Here is a 23,133-nt window from a genome sequence, read left to right on the forward strand (position 1 = left end):
GATTGTGGATCCTTATGAACAGCAATTGGCGGAGGTCTCTTTGTCAATTGAGGAGACAGATGGTTCATTGGGATAGGTTCAACAAACATCCTTGCAAGATCTGCATTCGTTCTTTTCAGCACAATTGGAAGGGGCAAACATCAACATTAGCACAGGGATACTTGAGCAGGTTTCAGGGCCACCATACATCCTCAAGATTGTACCTTTGGCATTGTTTCTTCCTAAGGGGAGGAACACCATTCTGCACTTGTGGACCAGCATCTTCATCGGAGCAGATTTCACTGATAGGCATTCTTCATTTGGGGGGGGGGGGGATACCTTGTCTCTCTTCCTCTTCTTTCTTATGGGGGGAACTTTTTCCTCTTGTGAGGTTCTTGTTCTTCTCATTCTTCACTTTTGTATATACTGAATATATGTCATAATGGGGGGGTCTTGATTACTCCATCCATCCATGCCTCCTTGCTTTATGAGAGATTGCATTTTCATTATGTACATGGGTACCTAAGAATGCCTAGTAACCGAGACCCATCTTGCATTTCATCCTAGTTTTCGTAAGCTTAAGGGCATTCCCCTAAGTTGCACTTAAAGGGGGGTGTTGGTGTAAATATGTATTTACTATTTACACACACTTAAGTTTACTTAGGTTAATGCATTATTTTATTATTTTGCATTATTTTATTTTGTGAAACACTTAGGAGTTTGCGCACCTTTTTGAGTTGTCATGTTGACAACACAGGAGTACGCAACTCTATTTTAGCACATGGTGTCTACAACACTAATTTGCGTGTCACACCTTTGTAGGCTTATCCTCTTATCACCGCACTTACTTCTGTGCTTAATGGAGAATAACCCATATCTGGTGGACATGTGCCTGGTTGTATGACATATCATGTAGCTAATTACGAGGCATTCTAGATGTATCTCAAAGGCTTTTATATACAAGCACTCCTAGTGTACTTGGATATTGCATATTGAATGAATATATCGTCATTCTAATCATACTGTCTCTTTCTGGTCTACAGTTGTGCTTGTGTTTGAGTTCTTAGTTCCTGGGTGAATTTTGCCCTTAGGCAAATTCTTACTGTAACTACTGTCACAAATATGGCCATTTGCTCAAGATTTATTGCAATTAGTTGGCTTCTAAACAGTGGAAGCAAGATGGTCTCAACCTAAAGCCAATGTTTCTAAGAAAAAAGAGCAAAATGAATCTACCTTTTATGTCTTCATGGCTAAAAAACCTACAAACCATGTCAAATCTTTTGCTTGTTTTACAGCTTTTGATGCTTTTGGTATTTCACTTACATACGTCATTGGTTTCCAATGATTCCTAATGGATTCCTAATGCTTAGTGCTCCATGTTGGATTCCAAGACTCAAAGGCTTATGTTTACATGGTACAATGACACCCATAAGGCTTATCAGTTGATTGATGTAGATATTGATCGTCTTATCTTCAGTCGCGATGTTGTCTTTGATGAAGAACGAGGACCATTTCAGCTTTCCTTATCTGAGCAAAATTCTAAGGATCAACCTTTAAAGGCCTTTTATTTGGATGTTTGTCTTCCATTGGGTTCACCTGATGGGAGAGATGATGCAAATTTTGTATTTGATGATGTAGTACCTGATTTTCCTCTGGATGATGCTAATCTTCCACCTCCAACTCCAATTACTACTACTCCCTCTAATGTCAACATGTCTACTCTCCAACCTAAATGGTGGGCTAAGACAACCAATGATATTTGTCCTAATGAGCTTGTTGAGAGTAGATCGTCTAGAAATAAGGGCAAGCTGCAATATTCAATTAACTTGACTCTCATGGCCAACATTCATAATATTTATGAGCCTCAAACATTTAAAGAGGCAAGAGGGATTTCTATAGTGGGAATAGGCTATGAATGCAATCTTATGAAGAATCAAACCTAGGTTCTCTTTGATCTTCCTACAAGGAAGAAGCTCATTAGCTGCAAATGGATGTATGAGGCCATGTATCATGCTCTAATACCATATTACTAAGAAGTAATTGGAAAATTATTTGATGTATTAACAAATGATTGAAGAGATCATTGTAAAGAATTTACAAAGTTACAAGAATAGAAAGTTTCTAATAAGAAACTTAAGGAACGATCTTATCTACAAAGATATACAAATCTTAGATAGATGACAAAGTAAATAAGCATGGCACATCAAGATTGATCAATACTTGATTAATCACGGTTTTCAATGTTGCCCTTCCAACAGTAATTTGTATATCAAACGCTCTCGTCATGTTGTTCTCATTCTTGTTGTCTATGTGGATGACTTGATCATTATTGGTAGTTCAACACTTCTGATTGCAGAAATCAAACAAGACTTGTGCAAGGACTTCAATATGATAAGACTTAGGGTTTCATCATTACTTTTTAGGTTTTAAGGTTTGGCAAATTGATAGTAGCATCTTTAATTCTCAGTCTAAGTATGTCAAGAACTTGCTTGGTAAGTTTTGAGTATAGGATTGTAAACCTACTTCCACACCTATGGAGAAAGGATTGAAGTTGTCGGCCAAGTCTGATTTTCCTCTTGTTAGTGAAACCAATTATATGCAACTAGTGGACATCTCATCTATATAGCTCAGTGTCACTAGACCCAATGTCAATTTTGCAGTAAACTACATTTCGTGTTGCATGACAGCTCCCGCGGCTGATCATTGGGTAGCAACGAAGCGTGTGGTGCGTTATGTGAAGGGCACCTTTGATTATGCACTTAAACATGATTCCAAACTCGGTGGGTTCACAGATTCAGATAGAGCAGGTTCAGTTGATGATAAGACATCAACTTCTGGATATGTGTTCAATTTGGGATCTGATGGAGTCACCTGGGCTAGCAAAAGGCAACATGTAGTTTCCCTTTCCTCCAAAGAAGCAGAGTATCGAAGTGTTGTTAGTTTGGCTTTGTTGGATGCTTGTAGATATGCATTTATCTCAAGTAGGTCCAACTTCCTTACTCTTTGATAATCAGAGATTCTCCAACTTGTCAAGAATCTAATCTTCCATTAAAAAACCAAACATGTGGACATTCATTGTCATTAGATTTAGCAGTTGGTTGAAGACGAGACAGCTTAGTTGCAGTATGTTCCACAGTGGATCAGACTATAGACACATTCTCACCAAGCCTTTTGGTCCAAATCAAGGACCAGCTTCATTTTATTGATAGATTGACGATTAAGGGAGGGTATCAGAATGTTATTTAATTACTTCAATGGTCATCTATGCAATATTTGTAAATCTTTTTAGGTACAATCGTTTCTTAAGTTTCTTATTAGAAACTTTCTATTCTTGCAACTTTGTAGGTTCTTTATAATGGTCTCTTTGATCATTTGTTAATAAATCAAATAATTTACCAATTAATTCTTAGTTATAAAACCCTCCTAGAAACTTTTTTTTAAAATTTACGAAAACCCACAATAGAATTTTTGAGAACAAAATTATTAAAACCCAACAGATTTTTTTTGGAGAAAAAAAATATTTAAAAGCCGACACAATTTTTTATGACAAAAATTAAAAAACCCAAAAGACACTGATTTGTAGGACAAAATCATGTAAAACCCTCGCACTATAGAAAACAAGTCATCACTATGGCAAACAAAAGAACCGTCATAGAAACCTTTGTGCAGCAAAACACTAAACTTCATGCAGTAAAAACTCCAGAAAACAGTCGAACTTCATCACATGGTAAAACAAGAAAACAACTTGCATGAAAACAACACATGTGAGCAGCATGCAACGGGCAAAAAGCACATGAAAGCAACATGCAACCCACATAACTTGGGCCTCCCATGGGGAAGTTAGACCCAGACCTGCTTTAATACCTTATCACAAAATTTTATTATTCATAAACGAGTGATTACAAATGGAAATTTTGCCTCCTCATATAGCGAATAACTAAGAAAGAAATAATAACTTTCTAAAAGGCTAACAAGAAAGTTTCTATGTTATCTAGAAAATACCTAATGAACTAAATATGCATAAATGACCATTAATATACATTAAATATGTCATTTATACTAAGAAGATGAATATAAAAAGTGTCATGTAGCCTAGAGTTCTTTTACATAGGTTTGAAAAAACACAGATATATATGAAGCAGATTAATTTAAGATCAGGAATAAAATACCATAAAATTGTGAAAATGTCAACAGAGCCTTTGATTTTGGTTGGTGAACATGTCTGTCAAAACTTACAAACACAAGCTATAATGGAAGGACAGTTATGATCAGGAAGAACTGATAGTAGTTTGTTTATGTTGCCAAGAGAATATTCATTAAGACAACATGCATTGGAATTCTTAATGAATATTCAGCTTTACCACAAAAATGAGAGGTCATTAAACCAATAAAATTATAAAACACAAGAACCCTTTATAAATATAACACAAATTTTAAATTAAGTCCCTTGATTTTCAGCAAAAAATTGTATAGAGAGATATGGCACAACAGTTGGAAGCAAACACCACCTAAAATGGGTTATAAGAACCTAATATGTTCTAAAATAGGTCAAGCTGTAAACTTTATTTACACGATTCTTCTTTTCTAATGGAAATAAGAAGTTTCAAGAACAAGGTAGCATTCACCAAGTTGACTTGGTCAAGACTAATTTTATGCAGGTTCAAGCTACAAAATTTATGATTTAGACTGGAGATAAGTTGAAAATCATGACAAGTAAACAATTTAATTTTAGATAAGCTCTTGTAGAAAGTACCGCATTTTCATAGAAATCAATTACCCTTCATTGAAACTAGAGAGTACTGACAAGAAAGTTTACAAATGGCTATCTAAAGCACATTTCAATAATATAAGGCAGGCTAAAACAGAAAACAATGTATGTAAAACCCATAAGAATGTAGAAAAATACAGTAAAACTGAAGCATGGAACTCACCTTGAGAAGTTCATAAATGTAGTATCGCATATCGTAATCTGTTAATGTTGGATACAGGACCTTGAAATCTGAGTTATTTACATATTCAAAAACCAGGCTCGGTGTTTTAGATTGCTGGTCCCGAACTATATCATGCAATTTCACAATATTTGGTCCTCCACACAGATTCTGCAATATTTTAATCTCTCTCTTGATCTGCCACAACATAAAAGAAACTCCATATAAGCTAGTTGATAGTGTACCACTGCAAACCACTCAAGGTCTTCCTAACATGGCAGCACCTTGCTTGGGGAATTGAAAAGGCACAAGCTCTATCAGTAAGGAGAAAAATAAATAATTTAAGGATCAGTTGTTAATAAAAAACTGAATATACGAGGAATCATATCCAACTCGCAGCTTATTTGAATAAAAAAAATGACTAGTGCAGAAGCATGTTTCTCAAACGGATTAAGGGACACAATAAGAGTAATAACAGTAAAGCGAAAAGATATTTAACAAATAAGAAGCCTGGTCCCAAACAACAGCCTCTATTCATACACTTACATAATACAAAAAGAAAATATTCATTGTTCTAGAAATTGGTATTCTACAAATAGCAATAATAGTGAAAGCTAGGTATCCATGCGTGAAGACTTGAGAAGTAGAAATTAATCAAACAACTACATGCGGTTTTTAAAAGTAGCCACACACACAGGGAGACAAAGAAGATTCTAGGAACAGTATCTAGTTTTGTTCTGAACTATAAAATGTAGATTTTGTGCTTTCAGCAATCATAGGAAAACGTGATCTTCCAAATGGTTTTAACTCATAAGCTTGCAAAGCATTTTCATACAAGCAGTAACATAGTTTTAACTGCAGCAGACAAATAGTGGATCCCCATGTTTGGTTTGAGAGTCCAGACTTCAACCTGTTTCATTTACAGTTGATAAAATGTGAAATTCATGTAATCAGATGATTCGTGTGAAAATTACAACTCCTATAAAACTATAATAGCAAATACTCAAACTGCAAACCTATTATACATCTGTGGCATACCTCAAGAAGCAAAATAGTCACACCTAATACGGAATGTATGATACAATTACAGAGCAGTAATACCATGCACAGACGTCCATTTCTTTGTAAGCAGATTCATCCAATTCAGCTAACAAACAGATGGATTATTCAAGTTCATAGAAAACTGTTCTTTCTTCACCTTCAACAATGTCAACAAAGAAAAATGACAAATGACATATTTGCAAGAATGCCTGGAAGAAACCGTGTTTGCTTTTAGCATCAACATTTTGGACTACATTCTGCAATCCAACATCGAGAAGAGTAAATGTAAATCCCATATTAGACAAAACCCTCCATTTTATGAAGTGATAGACAAACTACTCAATTTCATAGAAAGCTGTTCTTTTTTGACCTTTGGCAGTGAAAATTGTGGAACACTACTTCATAGCAAGCTGTTCCTTTCCTCACTTATTGCTCCTAGAAGTCTATTACTGCTTCGATATCTTCCAATCGGGCTCGTGCTTGGTTGTAGAGACTTCAACCTCCTTGGATCTATTGGGATTGAGATGGATCCCCCCCCCTCTCTAATACTCTCTTGACACCCTCTATCTTCTTCCTCCCCGACAGGAGTTGAATCAGTATATCTGAGCATATATCTACAGGTAGTTCATTGACACCATTTGGGTCAACCCTAACAAGAATCTTCGTCCTACGATGGCTTTCTATGCATAGCACTTTGTAGAGTTGAAGAACAGACTTATTGTCTACCCTTCCTACTTATCCCACCACATGTCTCATTCTCTTTGAGTCTCCCTAGACTCCTCGAGAGAGGCCTCTCATCGGCTTTGTTCTGAGACAACCATCAGATTGCCAGACAAAATTGTCAGCTTTGCAGTATTGGCGAGGTTGAGTCTAAGGCGCACTTTCTTTTCCATTGCCCTTTATATTACAAGATTGGATTGAGGTTCAGTTGTCTCATCCGGGTGGCACAGTCACTCTCCACCTTTTTGAGTTACACAAATCAAAGGTGCCTTTGCCTTGTATCTTCCAGAGGCCAGTAGGCTCAGGGATTGCACTCTTCAGCATTGACATCTTGCAACACCTCAGTCCTCTCAACTCGTCACCTCCTTCACCGAACCCCGTTCAACACATGGCACCAACTCTTCCCTTCCCCTTGTTTCGGGTTTGTGTAGCCCACAACAGCAACCTAACACTAGTAGTCTGTATCTTCTCAACTTCTCTGAGGCATCCTAGAGCCCTATCTAGCTCTGTATTCTATCCTTCAATGTTGAAATTCTTTATGGTCTTTCAGTACCCTTAGAGGGGTTGTGGGGGGCCTCTTCCCCCCTCCCCCGTTTTGTTTCTGCTTTGTTGCTTCCTTCGAATACTATTTGGTGTCCTTGATATGGGCTGGTCCCATTTTGTTGTTCTCAGCAGTCCATTTCTCCTTTGTGGTCTTTTGTTGGTCATTAATCATTTTATCTTATCTTCTCTCCTTCAATTAATGCAGAACCTCTGTAAAGTGTTTTTCCTAAAACATTATCAGATTTTGAATAAACACATAAGGGCAACATTCATGTGTATTTTACCATTTTGCATAAGATGGGCACACCTTAAACTTCATTTGTGTGTTTCAGTGTAAGTTTTCAGTACAGCTCCAACATTTGCAAGTTGCTAATACAAGTATTTGAAATATTTCTGAGGTGAATCATCTTGTTTTAAGGTTTTTTTTAGCAAAACCCTCCATATGAATTTTCAAATAACACAAAGCTTTGTTTGTGCTAGTACAGTAAGAGACCTTCACTACCATATGGAAGTCCTTAAAAGTAAACTTCCATTTTTTTAGATAGAAATAAACTTCCTTTGTATGCCTGTGTATTCATCAATAATAATAAAAACTACATTGCAGAAAGTACCCAAAAGGTCATTCCAGAAAGTACCCAAAATACTCCTCCAAAAAATTGTGTTGTAGAATTTCATACCAAAAGCACTCTGTCAACAAACCAAAAAACTACAAGACAATCAGGAAAAAAGCACACAAAAGAGATAGCAGTCTGATAACGTGGATCATTCCATATATCTTTGAAAAGATGACAACAGATATATCTAGCAAACAATCAAAATCTCATCATAACATATAAAGACTAATTCATGGGAAAAAAAATTGAGCAAACAAACACACATTTAAAATATGGAAATATGAGTATCCATGGTTAAATATGAACTTATCTAAACAACCATTTAAGAATAAGTAAAGAAATAGCATAACATATAGAAATCACCTTCTTCTTCTTTACAGGCTTCAAGATCTTGATGATGCATCGTTCATTGTTAACTACATTGACCCCCTCAAAGACTTCACTATATTTACCTCTCCCTACTTTCCGGACAACCTCATAATCTTCCTGATCACTGTATAAAAAACTCATATTAATCAAAACCCTTCACAATCTCAAAGGAAAAGACAAGACTCGTAACAAGCACGCACCCAATTAGTTAAACAAATTAAAAACAAAGAAGACTTGCAAGTATTATAGACATAGTATACCTAGCTAGTTTATGAACAAAATATAATAATACTTCCGAGGAGTATTTTAGAACTTAATTAAAAATGAATATTATATACATACTACAAACAAAATTAATGCTTCATTCATTGGATTGCATTACAAGCTCAAAACCTTATAGCATTATAATTTATAAAAGGTTTTGCAAATAGAATGAAAAAATGAATGATAATCAGTAAGACTAAAAAGAAGAAAATTGCACAGCCATAGCCTTTGCTTAATTACAAGCACTCCAATGGAAACAAACAAAATTTTTTTAAAAATGAAATAGACAATTTCAAATGTTTACTTTACTCTTAATAATTAAATCTTCCGTCTTATGTTCTAGGTGTAGGCTGATTTGCAAGGTCCAAAATTCCACCTGAGCTTGTTTAAGAGGTTCAATGTTAGCATTACAAAATTTTGATAAATTATTAGGAAAAAGAAAAGTAATCTCCCTGACCTTATTGGCCAAATTAGTGCCCAACTTGGCATTGACTTAAACACAACCTTAACATTTTACTGAGAGCCCCATAATATATGTTATCCAGGAAGATCAACATGCGCTCAAATAAGACAGGGCCTCTAAAGTTGCCAAGGAAATCAAGGTGAAGGAGCTTAGTAAGAAATGATGATGAGTATATATTATTGAGTTTAGACCAGTGCGCTTGAACTTTAAATGAACACTAGAATGAAACATCCATAAAGACATGAAATTTTCAATTCCATCTCAACTCGAGGAAAATTTGGATAAAATGATTAAATCATATGTAAAATATACGAGTGAGGAGGACTTGTTTTGTAGTCAAAATACTCCAAATAACTTAGAAATATTTTTTGTGGTCTATGATCAAAGTGTTATGGGGTCTACACACATTCCCCAAATTTCCCTCTTCTTAGAAATTTGGGAGCATATCTTGAGCATTTTCAACACCAAGTGCAATCATCTAAACTATCCTGAAAACACTGGACCCCAAATCAGAGGAAATATTGGCATTCCTAAAATGTAGAACATTCATCTCAAATGCACCAGGATCCTTGTAATGTCTGTTAACCTAAGCATGAGGACATTTCAGTCACCCTCTAGGATTTGGCAAGATTTCGGACTTTCTAATTATGTTATAATTTCTTTCATTTCTAACCGAATAGTGGATATCCCAAAAGCCCAATCCCCAAACTCCCACTCCCTTGTTTGTAAACCCGTAATTCTTTTCCTTACTCGTGCATTTTGATTTCACCAACCCTAAATCCCCACTCTGTCCAACCATTGCATCCTTCTACCAAGTTTTTTCTCAAACTCTTGCCTTTTGCCATGCTCTTCTACAAAACTTCAAAATTTGATCAAAGGATTTTATCAATTGTAAGTGTTGAATGCTAACACAATTAGTGGGCCTAAATTTGAATGTACAATGACAAGCAACTTTAATATAACTATCAACACAAGTGGGCCAATGCTAGGCTTCAAAACTCTATACGAGGCAAACTCCAAACTAGATCATCTTTGAACGTTGTTGTGTTGTAAACACGCATGCAACCAATTGCAAATGGAGACTCCCGGTTTTGTTTTGTTTTGCTTAGTTGCTTAGCTTTTTGTTTGGTAGATTAGTGGTTTGCTTAGGTTAGTCTTAGCTTGGCAACAATTTTTAAGTCTCGGATGAACGCTTGGGGGGAACTTCTTGACTCATTTTCATACTACTTGCTCGACCCCTATGCTACTCGAACCACTAAGGCAAGAGATTAATATTTGGTAAGTCTAAACATGATTAATAATGTTCAGGCATCAAGTTGATACCCAAGATGTTGCAGATGCAGCAAACCCAATGACTGAGTGGTAGATTAGAATGACAAACATAGCCTGCTGTGTTCACTCTATGTTCCACTTAGATTGAGTGTACATTACGGTGGACATTATCTTAGTTACATACAAATTTACCATGGTTTGAAATGATTAAAATATGGCTGCAATAAGGAAATGGGTAGAAATGGTTGAGCTACCGAGGACCTGGACCCCTGCATATTATGAATTTGAAAATGTTGAGCTATTGTATGTTATGAAGACTAAAGGAATGTTCAAGAAGTATGTCAGGACTTCTATCAAAACCAGCGAAAGAAAACAAACAGAGATCTACGGAGAAGTAGTATATGGACTTGCATACAATATAATTAACGGACAGCAATATATGAAGAGTCAACATGATTGGCCAGTCAAAGACTTTCATAGATTGAATAGACTTTCACCGAGGAGCACAAAGGGATGCACTGTTTCATTATCATAAACCATTGACAATCAAGAGGCCAAATGTATTCACAAAGGTCATAATCACGAGCCACCTCGAATATAAAGAACCAAGATGTCAAGTCATCCTCACATTCTCGTTCCAAATAAGATCACATAAGAATATTATTGACCAAATCAACAATATAACATGATGAACTTTCATTCCAAAGGAAGGCCAATATAATTAGACACTAAGTTGGAGATGATAGCCCTATTCTAAAAAGTACATAGACCATCGATGACGACAGAAATGACATAAGTGTTGGGTCAAATAAGTTGAGGATATGAAAGAAAGACAAATGTCAATTAAGTGATGTCTAATATAATTTTAACAATACAAGTTAGTATGTTTTTCCTAACACAATCGATCAAGGTGTAAAAATGATGCACTCAAGGATTGGTAGTACAAGGCAACAACGATTCAAGTATATACTGTCAACGAGGCTCGATAATACAAATATTTTAGTGAGCCCCTTAACACTAGGGTTATATTTATTAAGGTAGATAACCACAGAAAGTCACGGAAGTAGATTCATGTCTATAGTACCATCTGCTGAGTGGGCTTTACCAGCTAGGCATTTACTGTCTGCACCCCCATCAAATGTGAATATTTATTTCCAACGTGGAAGAAAGTTGCTGAAGATGGAAGCTAGGTCTCATCAACAGAGGTACAAACTATATTGAAGAAGTGGTGTTTGCTATAAAATTATCAAGTGCTCATTCTTAGAGTTCGCTTTTCTCGTGAAAAGTTCAATGAGTGAGTTACTTCTCAGTGTGAAGCAATTCTACTACCCATTGTTGGGTGCTACAGCAAAATTGTATGTTGCGAAAGACCTGAAGAATACGCATTTGGGTAGAATCCCAAGGACATACTGTGAAAGTGCTGGGAATATTAATCATCAAGCTTTAATATTTGAAGCATCTAGCTTATATGGCTAAGTGCAACATTACAACTGTCTGTCTTCCTCTAAGGAAGTTTATTTTTATAAAGAAGAAATGAGTTTGAGATATGAATGAACATTTATTATCTTGAGTGAATTAAAACTAATGTGGGCCAATATGTAAAATGACACGTGTGATTAAGTTGCGACAAGGTAACTAGGAAAGATGGCTGAAGCCAAAATTTAGCATCGCATTTTTTTACCGTAAGCACTTAGACTAGAAATGTAAATTGGAGAAAATGATAATGACAAGGAAGTGCTTGTCTCTCGTTGGACTTGATAGTGACTGAAAACACTATCAACAATGGAACAACTGAGAATTTTACATTGTGGGGGGAATAATAACCAATGCTCCATTCCCATTTGAACCATCTTTAGAGGGGAGAAGTTAGAGAAGGGACACCATCAAATTTTCAATTTGAGCCATCCTTTGAATTGATGCACATGGACCTTCATTCGAGCAACTTGTATCAAGGATGTTGATGTGCAGATAAGTATTTGTTATCCTTATGTATTGCATTTTATCTATTCATTGTAGCCTCTCTTATTTATATTTCTATGCGTACTATAAGAGTTCTTTGCCTTGATCTTTTCCTTTGTCTTTCTTACCAGAAAAGATGAATGGCACATTAGGCATGCTACCAAATATTGTGCAAGACTCAATCTTATGACAGTAGCTCCAAAGAAGTCATTTGATGTTCATGCTAGATAAAGTGAGGCTATTGGAACAACATATCTTCTATGATCACAATTATGAGTATGCTTGTATAACAAGACGGAGTTTGGCACATTCGTCAGAGGTAAACTTGGAAGTCAAGAGGTTGATGCATGAACTTGGAGCTTCAGGAGGGAACCACTTTAGCATGAATGTTCTGGAGTAACCAAACTTGGGGATAAACCCACACTTTAGTACATTCATTCATGTTACTATGAATCAAGGTATGCTTTCATGACAGAGGGAGCAGATAGAAGAAATGTTTCAATTGAATTTTGAGGATCTTGATCATATTGATTCAAAGGGAGTAGACCATGTTGAAATAGATTCTCCATTGGTCAAGAAATTGTAGCAATCAGGAAAACTATGATTCATGAGATGAAGTTCTATCCTCGTGCCAAAGTGAAGTTTATACATTATTAACGACAAGTTTGGAGTTATTAGCCAGAGCCATTTATTGAGAGGAAGACTCAACACTACTGACTACCTAAGATGTACTATAATAATGCATCCTTCTCTATGGGAGAGAAGTTTGAGGTGAAAGCCTTTGTTTTGCCCTCTGGAAATGTTCATGGTAGATGTTATGTGAGTTACTACATGACTTTGTGAAGTTATTAGCCAGAGCCATTTATTGAGAGGAAGACTCAGCACTAGTGACCACCTAAGATGTACTATAATGCATCCTTCTCTGTGGGAGAGAAGTTTGAGGTGAAAGCCTTTGTTTTGCCCTCTAGAAATGTTCATGGTAGATGTTATGTGAGTTACTACATGACTTTGTGGAAACATCATGGAAGGTGACAACCTTACAATAGTCTAACCTTCTATCATGATGGATGCCATATGGTTGATGTCTAAGTAAATCGTGATAGATTATATCTTGTGAATCAATCAACTAAGAGATAGATATCATCACATAGATATCTATGAGTTGTATTGTATAGATATATCATGGTGGATTTAATATTCGTGGACAAGCCATAATTCTAATGTTCCTATGGTAAGTATCATAGAGTGATACATGCGCACATACCTTATGAACATTTCAGTACTTGGTGAATATCATGTGACTTGACATTCTAAGGCCATTACTTGGAGTACTTGGTGAATATCATGCGACTTGATATTCTGAGGCCATTACTCTTGATATCATGAAATGAGATCTTTATAATGAATATATTTTGATCAAAGATATCCATAATCATGTCATTCTTGATATTACATTGAGGTAATATCAAATCATGTGTTTATCCTACCTAGCTAAGAGGGAAAGTTCATGTTTTTGTAACTTTTGTCGGATAAATCCTGTGAGACAAAACTATTGAAGATACATAAATATAGTTAGTAAATATAAGATATAATATATATACTTAACACATATTATATATATAATATAATTATTATGTAAATGTTAAAGAAATTAATATAATGATCCAAGAGATATTCTGTGCATATACATACATGTGTATGTGTACACAATCATAAATAATTGTAATTACATTAATCACATAATAATGAATAGACCCATGAATGGACATGTCTCTCCTTGGCTCATCCTCAATATTAATAAAAGAAGAATCGTTGCCTTTGGAAAACACAGAAATTACAGGCAGTGCTATCACATTTGCAGCAATCCTACCTTAACACTCTTGTTTTGCAAGGATCAATTCATGATGGTGAAATGGAGGTTACCATGGAAGGTGATGCTCAAGCAAGTGCGCAACAGAAGGAAAGGTTGAAGATCATGAGGCTTGAGTGAGGACTCATTACAACATCAAAAGCAACATGAAGGAAGAGTTACATGACAACTTCAACAATGTAGTAGAAAGGATTGTAAGATGCCTTGCTTGCATCTTGCCGAAATTATTCAATAAAGTACCATTGATACAATGATCAATGTTATAAATCCAAATATGTTGGAAACCTCAATGTGATATCCCCGTCAAAATAGGAGTCATAAAATATAGTTAAACAATAATGATATAGTTAATAATTTATTATAATCATACTGTAATAATGCATAATGTATTACTTTTAAAATATGAGAATTAAATATTATTATTAATAATATATAAAGTAAATATATTATGCAATAGTAATAAAAATAATATTATTAATATTATTATTTTATTTTATTTTGATAGGTAATGGGCCAAAGCCTACAGTTTATGTTTTATTATTTATTTATTTATTGTTATTTTTTTAGATTAATTATTATTATTATTATGTGTTAAGCTCGAGCAGATTCGAACCCAAGACCTCCTTGATGAGAGGCTCACAATTTACCGTTGTGTTGTAGGCTCTTGCCTATTTATTATTAATAATAATATATAATAGGAAATATAATTTATTATTAATATAATATATATTATGTTATTAATATATAATTGAACTTATATAATTAACATAATATGTTATTATTAAAGTAATAATATAACTAATATAATATAATTATTATATTATGAAAAGTCGTGACTTTTACAATTGAAAAATATATATACAGATAAAAACTTTGATAATCATTCGGAGAAATGGAGAAATAAATCTAAGGATAGGTTTTATAAACTAATGTTTTGATAGGGAACATTACACTCAACCAAGGGTGATGATCGAATTGCAAATATACACATTTAAAGTCCTAAGGAAGGATCAAGACCAAGACATCAAGATAAGAACAATTTCAAGAACATTTCAATGAGAGGGTTTTCAAGATGAAGAGGATGAAGAAGTGGAGTTGAAACAAAGATTACAAGATGAGCAAGTACCTAAATACCACTTTTAAGGAGCACCAAGGCCAAAACAAAGCCTTAAAAAATACATAATATTTTGGTAGTTGCATAGAGATCATTATGTTGTATCCAAACAAAGAATCAATTGTGATGCATGAAACTCCTCCTTAAATGTAATGTCCACTTTTTGAAATTGGATTTAATAACAAAAAAATTAAGAAAATTAAAATATAAAAGAATAAGATATAGTTACAAGTTGGTTAAGTTTGTTGATGTTTGGTAGCTTCAGTCGGATAAACCTATGAGACTGTATGTATGTATGTGTGTATATATATATATAGAATTTCTTGTTATTTTATTAAACTCATAAATAAACAAATATGTGTTAATGAATAGGCATGTCCCATGAAGGGACATGTCTCTCCTTGTCTCATCCACAACATAAGTACAAGAAACATTGTTGCCATTGGAAAACACAAACAACACAAATAGTGTCATTACATTTGCAGCGATCTTTTATTATTCAAGAAAGTTTAATGAAAGGTTGAGGCGACTGTAAAGAAGAGATGTGACTCCCTCAATATTAGAGATTAAAAGGGAGAAGATTCCATTTAAAAGGGGGGCATGAATGGAGCAAATAAAATTGGAAAATGAAATATGGAATAATAAGGTTAGAATTGGATAAAAATTGAGAAATAAACCTAAATGAGAAATAAAGAGCAGCAATTAACTTAAAAGCAACTAAAAAGTAAAAGAGACACCACTCTTTGAAAGATATATTAAGCTATGTTCCCCGAGGACACGTCCCCACCCAAAAAAACCCAGGTTTTCGAGACAAGGACGTCCACGGGACGGGGGGAAGGATATGGGACGTCCCCTCGTCATCTCCATTTGACCAAAAAATAGAGGCGACATTCCCGCTACTTGGGGATGTCTGGGAAATAAAACAGGGACGGTCTACCGGTCCCGTTTTTGTGAAGCTCAAACAAAAAACCTTAAAAAAATTATCCCAACTTGGGCATCCGATGGGGCCCACCCCTCCAAATGCCCTAAAAGGTCAAAAACGACCACATTATGGTTGTTTTGACATTTGTTTGGTTTTGCCTATGAAGTTGGATTGTGTTGTAGCTAGCTAGGGTTTTCATTTTGCAAGAGGAGGTAATTTTTTTGCTTCCAAGAGCTTGAGCAAGGGTTTGAGCTTCTTCTATTGTGCACCAAGTGAGTATGAAATTCTTTACGCTTCCATTTTCCATTTTTTAAATAGATTTGCAATTTGAAAAGTCTGATTTTATTTTATTTTTCATTGATTCAGCTCATATTTTCATTGCATATTTAAATCTTATATCCCCCGGCCCTTTTTTTGTGAATTGTAATCTTAGTATATTTTTTAATAGAAAATGACTATTCATCAAAAAAAAAAAAGCACAATGAGTGGCAAGGGAAGTACTAGTAGTAGTGGTGATGAGGAAGAAAATTTGGTTGGGGGAGATATTGCTAGTAGTGGGACTAAGAAAGGAGCTTATCCTAACACTGATTTGTTTAAATGCCCTTCCACCATCATGAAGGATTTTGCAAAGGGTCCTTTCAATAGGAAAAAACATATTTACACCACCCTAAGAGACGGGGGGATGGCAGAACAAGGGGACAAGTTTCCGGAATGGGGGGACAAAGGGGCCTTAATTTGGGGATGGTGGGGGGATGGTGGTGGGGATAGGAGGGGGTGTGTATATATACATATGGTACATTAAATTGCTAGTTATCAAAATATGTATTGCAATATAAGATGTAAAGATGTAAAAGAGTAAATACTTGAACATTGGATGGAATTGGAACATTTAACATTGAACATAAATAGATGAATCAACAAATAGTCAACATCGGGACGTCCCTCATCCTCGACGGAGGTGGCAAAATCTGGTAGCGCCACTGGGGACGAGGGACGAAGTCCCCAGTGCATCCAAGTCTCTGAGACGTGGGGCAAAAAGGGGGGGCACGTCTCCGTGTTACTATGGGAAAAAACCTCTTCTTGAATTTGTCACACCTAGGCCAAAAGATAAAAAGAATGCAGGAGGGGCTAGAGTGTGGGATTGCCATGTTTGTCTTGATGATTTTAGGGGCAGCTATACAAGGGTGAAGTCACACTTTTTAGGTGTTGCATGCCATGGAGTCAAAGCTTGTCCTAACTTAACTGATAAACAATGATTGCACTTAGGGGCTGAAATGGGGAGGTAAAATTTGGCAATGACATCACCATCTATTCAGTCACAATCATCTGGGCATATGTCATCCACCATTGGTACTATTGGCAGCCTTACTAAGTCTAGAGGGAAGAGGAAGATGAGTAGTAGTTAATGCATAAGCAAAGGAAAAGTGTGAGGCATCCATTCATAGATTCTTTGTTGCTAACAGTATCCCATGTCATGCAGTCTGTTCCACTTATTTTAAACAAATGGTGAAAGACATATTGAATATGAATCCCTCATTTGTACCCCTGGTGAGTGTAAGCTACAAATCACCATCCTAGATGATGAGTACTCTAAGGTTGCTCTGTTGTTTGAGGATATGAATTGTACTTGGGTTAAGACAAACTACTCTATTGTAATGGATAGGTGGACCCATAGTTCCAAATTACAGCGATGTTTTGTTTGTATCACAGTATTTCACGCGTCCAAACTTGGCCCGATAATTTCGATCAAAATATTGGCAACAAAACTTTACAAAATAACGTCATGATTTTAACTCATTTTATCGCACCAAAACCAAAAAATATTGTAGGAAAAGCATTGAATACTCAATTAGGTTACGCAAAAACAAAATTTAATATTTAAGTTGAGATTGGACAGTTTTGTAACTTGTTTTTTTCACACTTTTCCGGGCTCCCCCATCTACCAGGACTCCTTAAGACTACATTTGCAGCAGCTCCCTATGTGTATTTGTCTCTGACTCTCTTATAAATTTCTCTGAGGCAGAGTATTTGGTTTGTTTGATTTTGTATTTGATGGCAAACCACATTTGCTACATGGGAGAGTATTTGCAAACGACAAACATGTGATCATATTTGTTTGTATTTGACGATAGACTCCAGCGAGTTGACACTTCCAACCTTCCAATTTCAGGTGAATTTTAATGTATTTATAATTTGGTTTAAAAAATATTTAAAACTTAATTTATTTTGTATAATGCCAAAAACTAAAATATATTGAATAATTTATTATTTTATTTTGATAAAAAAATTAAAATCTACAAAACAATAAATTACTAAATAGATTGTATTTACTATTTTTTATTTTTAAAAATTTAATGTATTACTGTTTTTACAATTTATGTAACTGTTATACAACAGTATTTAACAATATTTATAAATCCAAATATATTTAAAAGTTCAAACACTAAATTTAAATCTTTTATAAAATATACTTAATATTTCTATATGTAGTGGACTTATTTATATTCAGATATTGTACTTGTTTTTTGGTATATGATTCTATCACTATGTTTATCTACTTAGTTCTAGACATAGATGGAAAACTCGCAAATTACTCGGCGAGTTTTAAACACTCGCCGAGTATTTAAGCTGGGCGAGTAAATCCCAGAAAAACTCGCAGGAATAAAAACTCAGCTGTTGGGAAAAAGCGAGTTTTTACTAAAAACTCGGCTGCATTGTTTGATGCCAAGAACTATTTACTATTTTGCTTCCTGCCATCAGCATTCCGCATGAGAATGCAATTTTGTACGCACTGTGCATTTATATATATCTAAACTCTGCTTGTTTCTTTTGTATTCTCTTTAATTAACTTATTAGATGCATCTTCTCATTAAATTTTGCAAAATAAATGTATTTTTAATTAAATTTCAGCGGTTTTTTTAAGTTCTTGAGTTTTTTTTTTAAATCGCCGAGTTTTTCCTGATTAAACTTTTGGGGGGCTTGGCGAGTTTTTGCCTTTGGCGAGTTTTTGCCTTTGGCGAGTTTTCCAACTATGGTTCTAGATGCCATGAATTACTATTTAAGTCAAAACTTTGGTTAATATATGGCAGATATCTCAAATCATTATATGTTCTACAAATTTGGTGTGTATGTATGTGTTTTTAGGAATATTTTTTAAAACTGTATATTTTTAAATGTTCGATAAAAGTGTCAATTTATTACCAATTTTTTTGCCAACTTTTCGCAATTATATTGCCGAAATATTGCCAAAACCGATATTTTTAACTATGGGTGGACCAATGTTAGACATCAGCCACTCATCAATATCATTGTCACATCCGCTAGTGGCTCTTATTTTTTGAAAGCCAGAGATTGCTCAGGAAAGAAGAAAGATGCAGAATTCCAATTCACCATTGTGAGAAATGCCGTAGAGGAGGTTGGGCCAGCTAGTGTAGTACAGGTTATCACGTGTGTGCAAATTAGTCGCTTTGATGATAGAGGGTGCTTATAGGCACATCTTTTGGACCCCTTGTTGTGTTCATGCATTGAACAATGCATTGAAGGACGTAGAGAAGATTGAATGGGTGAAACAAGTGGTGTTAGAAGCTAGAGAAGTGCAGATGTTTATATGCAACTACCACACATCGCTTGCTCTACTCAGGTCCTTCTCTATGGAGTTCCTCAAACTAACCGAGACAAGATATGTAAATTTTAATTATAGTTTAGTTTTCTTTGAGTTTATTTTTATTTATAATTGTTACAAACTTACATGTGATGTGTTTAATCATTAAGGTTTAACTTTATTTTAATTTATAATTGTCTCTCTAGGTATTACACATACTTTGTCTTGATGGAGAGGATGATTGAGGTGTATGAGACCCTCCAATTGATGGTGGTGAATCCAGAGTGGGATGATGGTCCAATTCTAAGTCTTCTGAAGGAAAAGCGATGAAGCAAAGGATCCTTGACGAGAGCTGGTGGTCCACAATGAGGTAAGTTGCTGATTTTTAAATTAAATGTTAGTCTTTTGCTTGTTGATTTTCATACTAACTTAAAAAAATTAAATTTCTAATTCTAATTTTAATTTATGTTTGCATCTTGTAGATATATCTACTCTGTCATAGCTCCTAGTCAAGGAGAGATATATGAGACTTTTGATAGCATATTGGGGAAGATGAAGAAAATTGTTGCAGCAAAGGATCCTACACGGGGGTTTTATGAGGAGAATATTAAGCCTATTGTGACTCGGAGGTGGAACATAATGAATACCCTGCTTCATATGGCAGTATTTGCTCTAAATCCCAAATGGTATGCAAAGTTGGGTGGAAGGGGCCTCCCATGTGATGATCCCGAGGTATTGGATGGCTTCACAAGAGCCATTGATAAGATGTATTCAGCTCAAGAGGCCTTTACTCTTCGTGCACAGTTCAGTGACTTCACCAACCTCCGTGGCCCAAACTTGGACAAGCCACAAGCGAGGTTGGATAGAGCAGTTTTGGCACAAAAAGATCCTATTGGATAGTAGACCTGGCATGGGAGAGATACACAAGAGTTAAAAGCACTTGCCACTCGCCTTCTTGCACAGGTTGCTAGTTCCTCATCTACAGAGAAGAATTGGTCCACATATTCATTTATCCACTCTGTCAAGAGGAATAGACTTGCCTCTAAATGAGCGAAGAAGCTAGTGGCACTGCATCATGCTCTACGACTTGCAAATTTTCAAACTCCAGAGTATAGGCAGACTCCAGCTTTGTAGTGGGATGTTGAGCCTGAGGATGAAACAACACCAGGATTGATTGGGATTCCATTAGATGAGACTACGCTTTTTGTGGAGCATGATAGTGAGGACTCTGATTTTGATGCCATGGTGGCAAAGGCATAATAGGAGCAGCAGTGTGCTTCATTTTTATATATTTTGTTTTCTATGTTGAACTTGAACATGATGATGAAACTTTATGGCAGCCCTCTAACCTTTGGGCATATTTAGATTTCCATATTTTTATGATATTGTTCACTGCTAAAATTATATTTAAATATTTGTGTTCACATATTGATATGCAAATCGTCAATTGAGTACTGAAATTGGTTATTATTTCCTGGATGGCATTCAAATGGTGTATGTTAAGGTTCTCTAATGTTAAAATGACATGCTTTGTGCTTAGTTTCATATGAATGACATTTATATTTGCAAATTTTAGTGTATATTTTAAAATTTCCCTATATATATAGCCGTTCCCATTTGCCGTCCCCCCTCCCCACCGCCCGTCCCCAAATTACCAAAAAAAATCTGCCGTCCCAAAACCCGTCCCACCATCCTTGTCCTGGAAACTTGGGAGAACCCAGATATTAAGAAGTTGTAGAGGGAATTTGAGGACATCAAATAAGAGTCGGGCTCACTTTTGCAGATCTACAAATGACAAGATAAAGGGGAAGTTTATTAAAGAAAGGTTGAAAGCATAATTGTAAGAAGAGTTAACAGCATAACAGTATGAAAAGTATATGGAGATATAAAGGAAAAATATATGCAGATATAAAAGAATATGCTGATACAAATTGAGAAGGAAAGTCTGTGCCAAAAAATTTGTACAGCAGCTGGTAGCCAAAATAAGCTAAACAGCGCCACATGAGGAAATGACCTAAGTGAATTTTAAAATATCTTCTTTAAGGATAATTAAAGGGCTCTGTGGACTAAGTACCAATAGAATTTGACAAAAGCGATACCCTTCGGGTCAATTATGCCCAGATAAAGTTTAAGCAACAGGAGAAACAAGCACTTAGTAAATTTGGAAAGAAAAATAACTACCTTCCATCATGGCAACTTTCTAAAAATTCTTTAAATGAGTAAGAGGAAGAGACAGAGAGCCTCTTAAGTGGAAAAAGACAAATTGTTATACCATAAAAATTATAGCACAGATTATAAGCAAAAAGAGACCAAGATTTCCAGATTTAAAGGAGGAGGAGAAAAAAGAAATGCTACTTACCCCCATTGCACAGTGATAGACTCGTAGTCCCAATAATCCTTAGGGCGGACAACATTAACATCGGCATAAACGCGCGCCTTGGACATCGCACCAGGGCGCCGGATCGACTTACCGATTTTCTGCGCCAGATTTGCGGCTGCAATCGCCGCTGCTGCTGCTGCTTTGGAAGACTTAGAAGGCACTGTAGTGGCGGTGGTGTTTCCAGTGGCTGCAATGGGTTTGTAGAAGACTTTTGAGGATTTGCGTTTTCCTTTGCGGTGCGATGAGGCCGTGCGGAATTGAATACTCAACAAGAGGGCTGTGACGAAGCCTAAATGGGTTCTCGGAATGGTGGGTCTGGATGGTGAAATATCGAAAAGTGTTTTAGGAGAAGTGGGTTTGTGAAGGAATGGGGTGCGTAGGATGTGGAAGTAAGAGTACAGAGGCCTTGCGGCCATGAAAGAGGGAAGATAAGCGAGTGCGCTCTAAATTCATCAAACGCACCAAAAAAGACGAGACAAGGAAAATTGGATTTGTTTTAATTGGTGGCTTTAGGTTTGGAAGGTTTTTTAATTCTCTGTTTTCCAGAATACTTGTTTCACCTCGCGCAGAGGGAATCCGGTCTGTTCTTGCCAAGAAAAAAAATTAAAAAATTAAAATTTACAAATTACCCCAAATTTTCCAAGAAAAAAATTTAAAAATTAAAAAAATACTCCCCCAAATTTTGAAGTTAACGGCGGATAATTTTTAGGTTTGGCAAAAATTAATTAAACGGCAATGGTTAATGTAGGGTGATATTCTTGGAGGGGTTTTAAAAACTATGGATGTTAAAACTTTGAAATAAGATATGTTCCTAAAAAATTAAGTTTAAAGTATATGAAAATGAGTAAAAAATTGTATTATTTAGAATGATAAATAATAAATAGAGAATAAAAATTTATAATTTATTTTTTTTTAAATTAAATGATTCACAAGTGAAGAAAAAAAATCTAAATTAGTTGGACAATTTCAAACAACTACCATTCTTATTTTTCAAGAAAGATTCTAGCTAATCATGAAGCAATTTTTAGTTTTGTCCTATGACACCTCATCATCCTTAAAAATAAACCTTTCCATCTATTGCAACTCTTTTGCAA

At 35.4% G+C, this 23,133-nt stretch overlaps 1 protein-coding gene across 1 annotated transcript in view; it reads right to left on the minus strand.

The window, feature by feature from the left end:
• Positions 1 to 22,541, minus strand: part of LOC149564510 (casein kinase II subunit alpha-2-like) — a 49,638-nt gene extending 27,097 nt beyond the window's left edge. Inside the window, exons 1-3 of the mRNA XM_089818050.1 lie at positions 22,019 to 22,541; positions 8,189 to 8,318; positions 4,911 to 5,105 (exon numbers count right to left, since the gene is read on the minus strand). Coding sequence (XP_089674176.1) covers positions 4,911 to 5,105; positions 8,189 to 8,318; positions 22,019 to 22,455 — 762 coding nt within the window. The 5' untranslated portion in view covers positions 22,456 to 22,541. The remainder of the gene's footprint in view (positions 1 to 4,910; positions 5,106 to 8,188; positions 8,319 to 22,018) is intronic.
• Between the last annotated feature and the right edge of the window lie 592 nt (positions 22,542 to 23,133).

This window comes from Cupressus sempervirens, chromosome 3 (genome assembly GCF_028749045.1).
Source record: "Cupressus sempervirens isolate cs-2001-9-10 chromosome 3, ASM2874904v1, whole genome shotgun sequence".
NCBI lineage: Eukaryota > Viridiplantae > Streptophyta > Pinopsida > Cupressales > Cupressaceae > Cupressus > Cupressus sempervirens.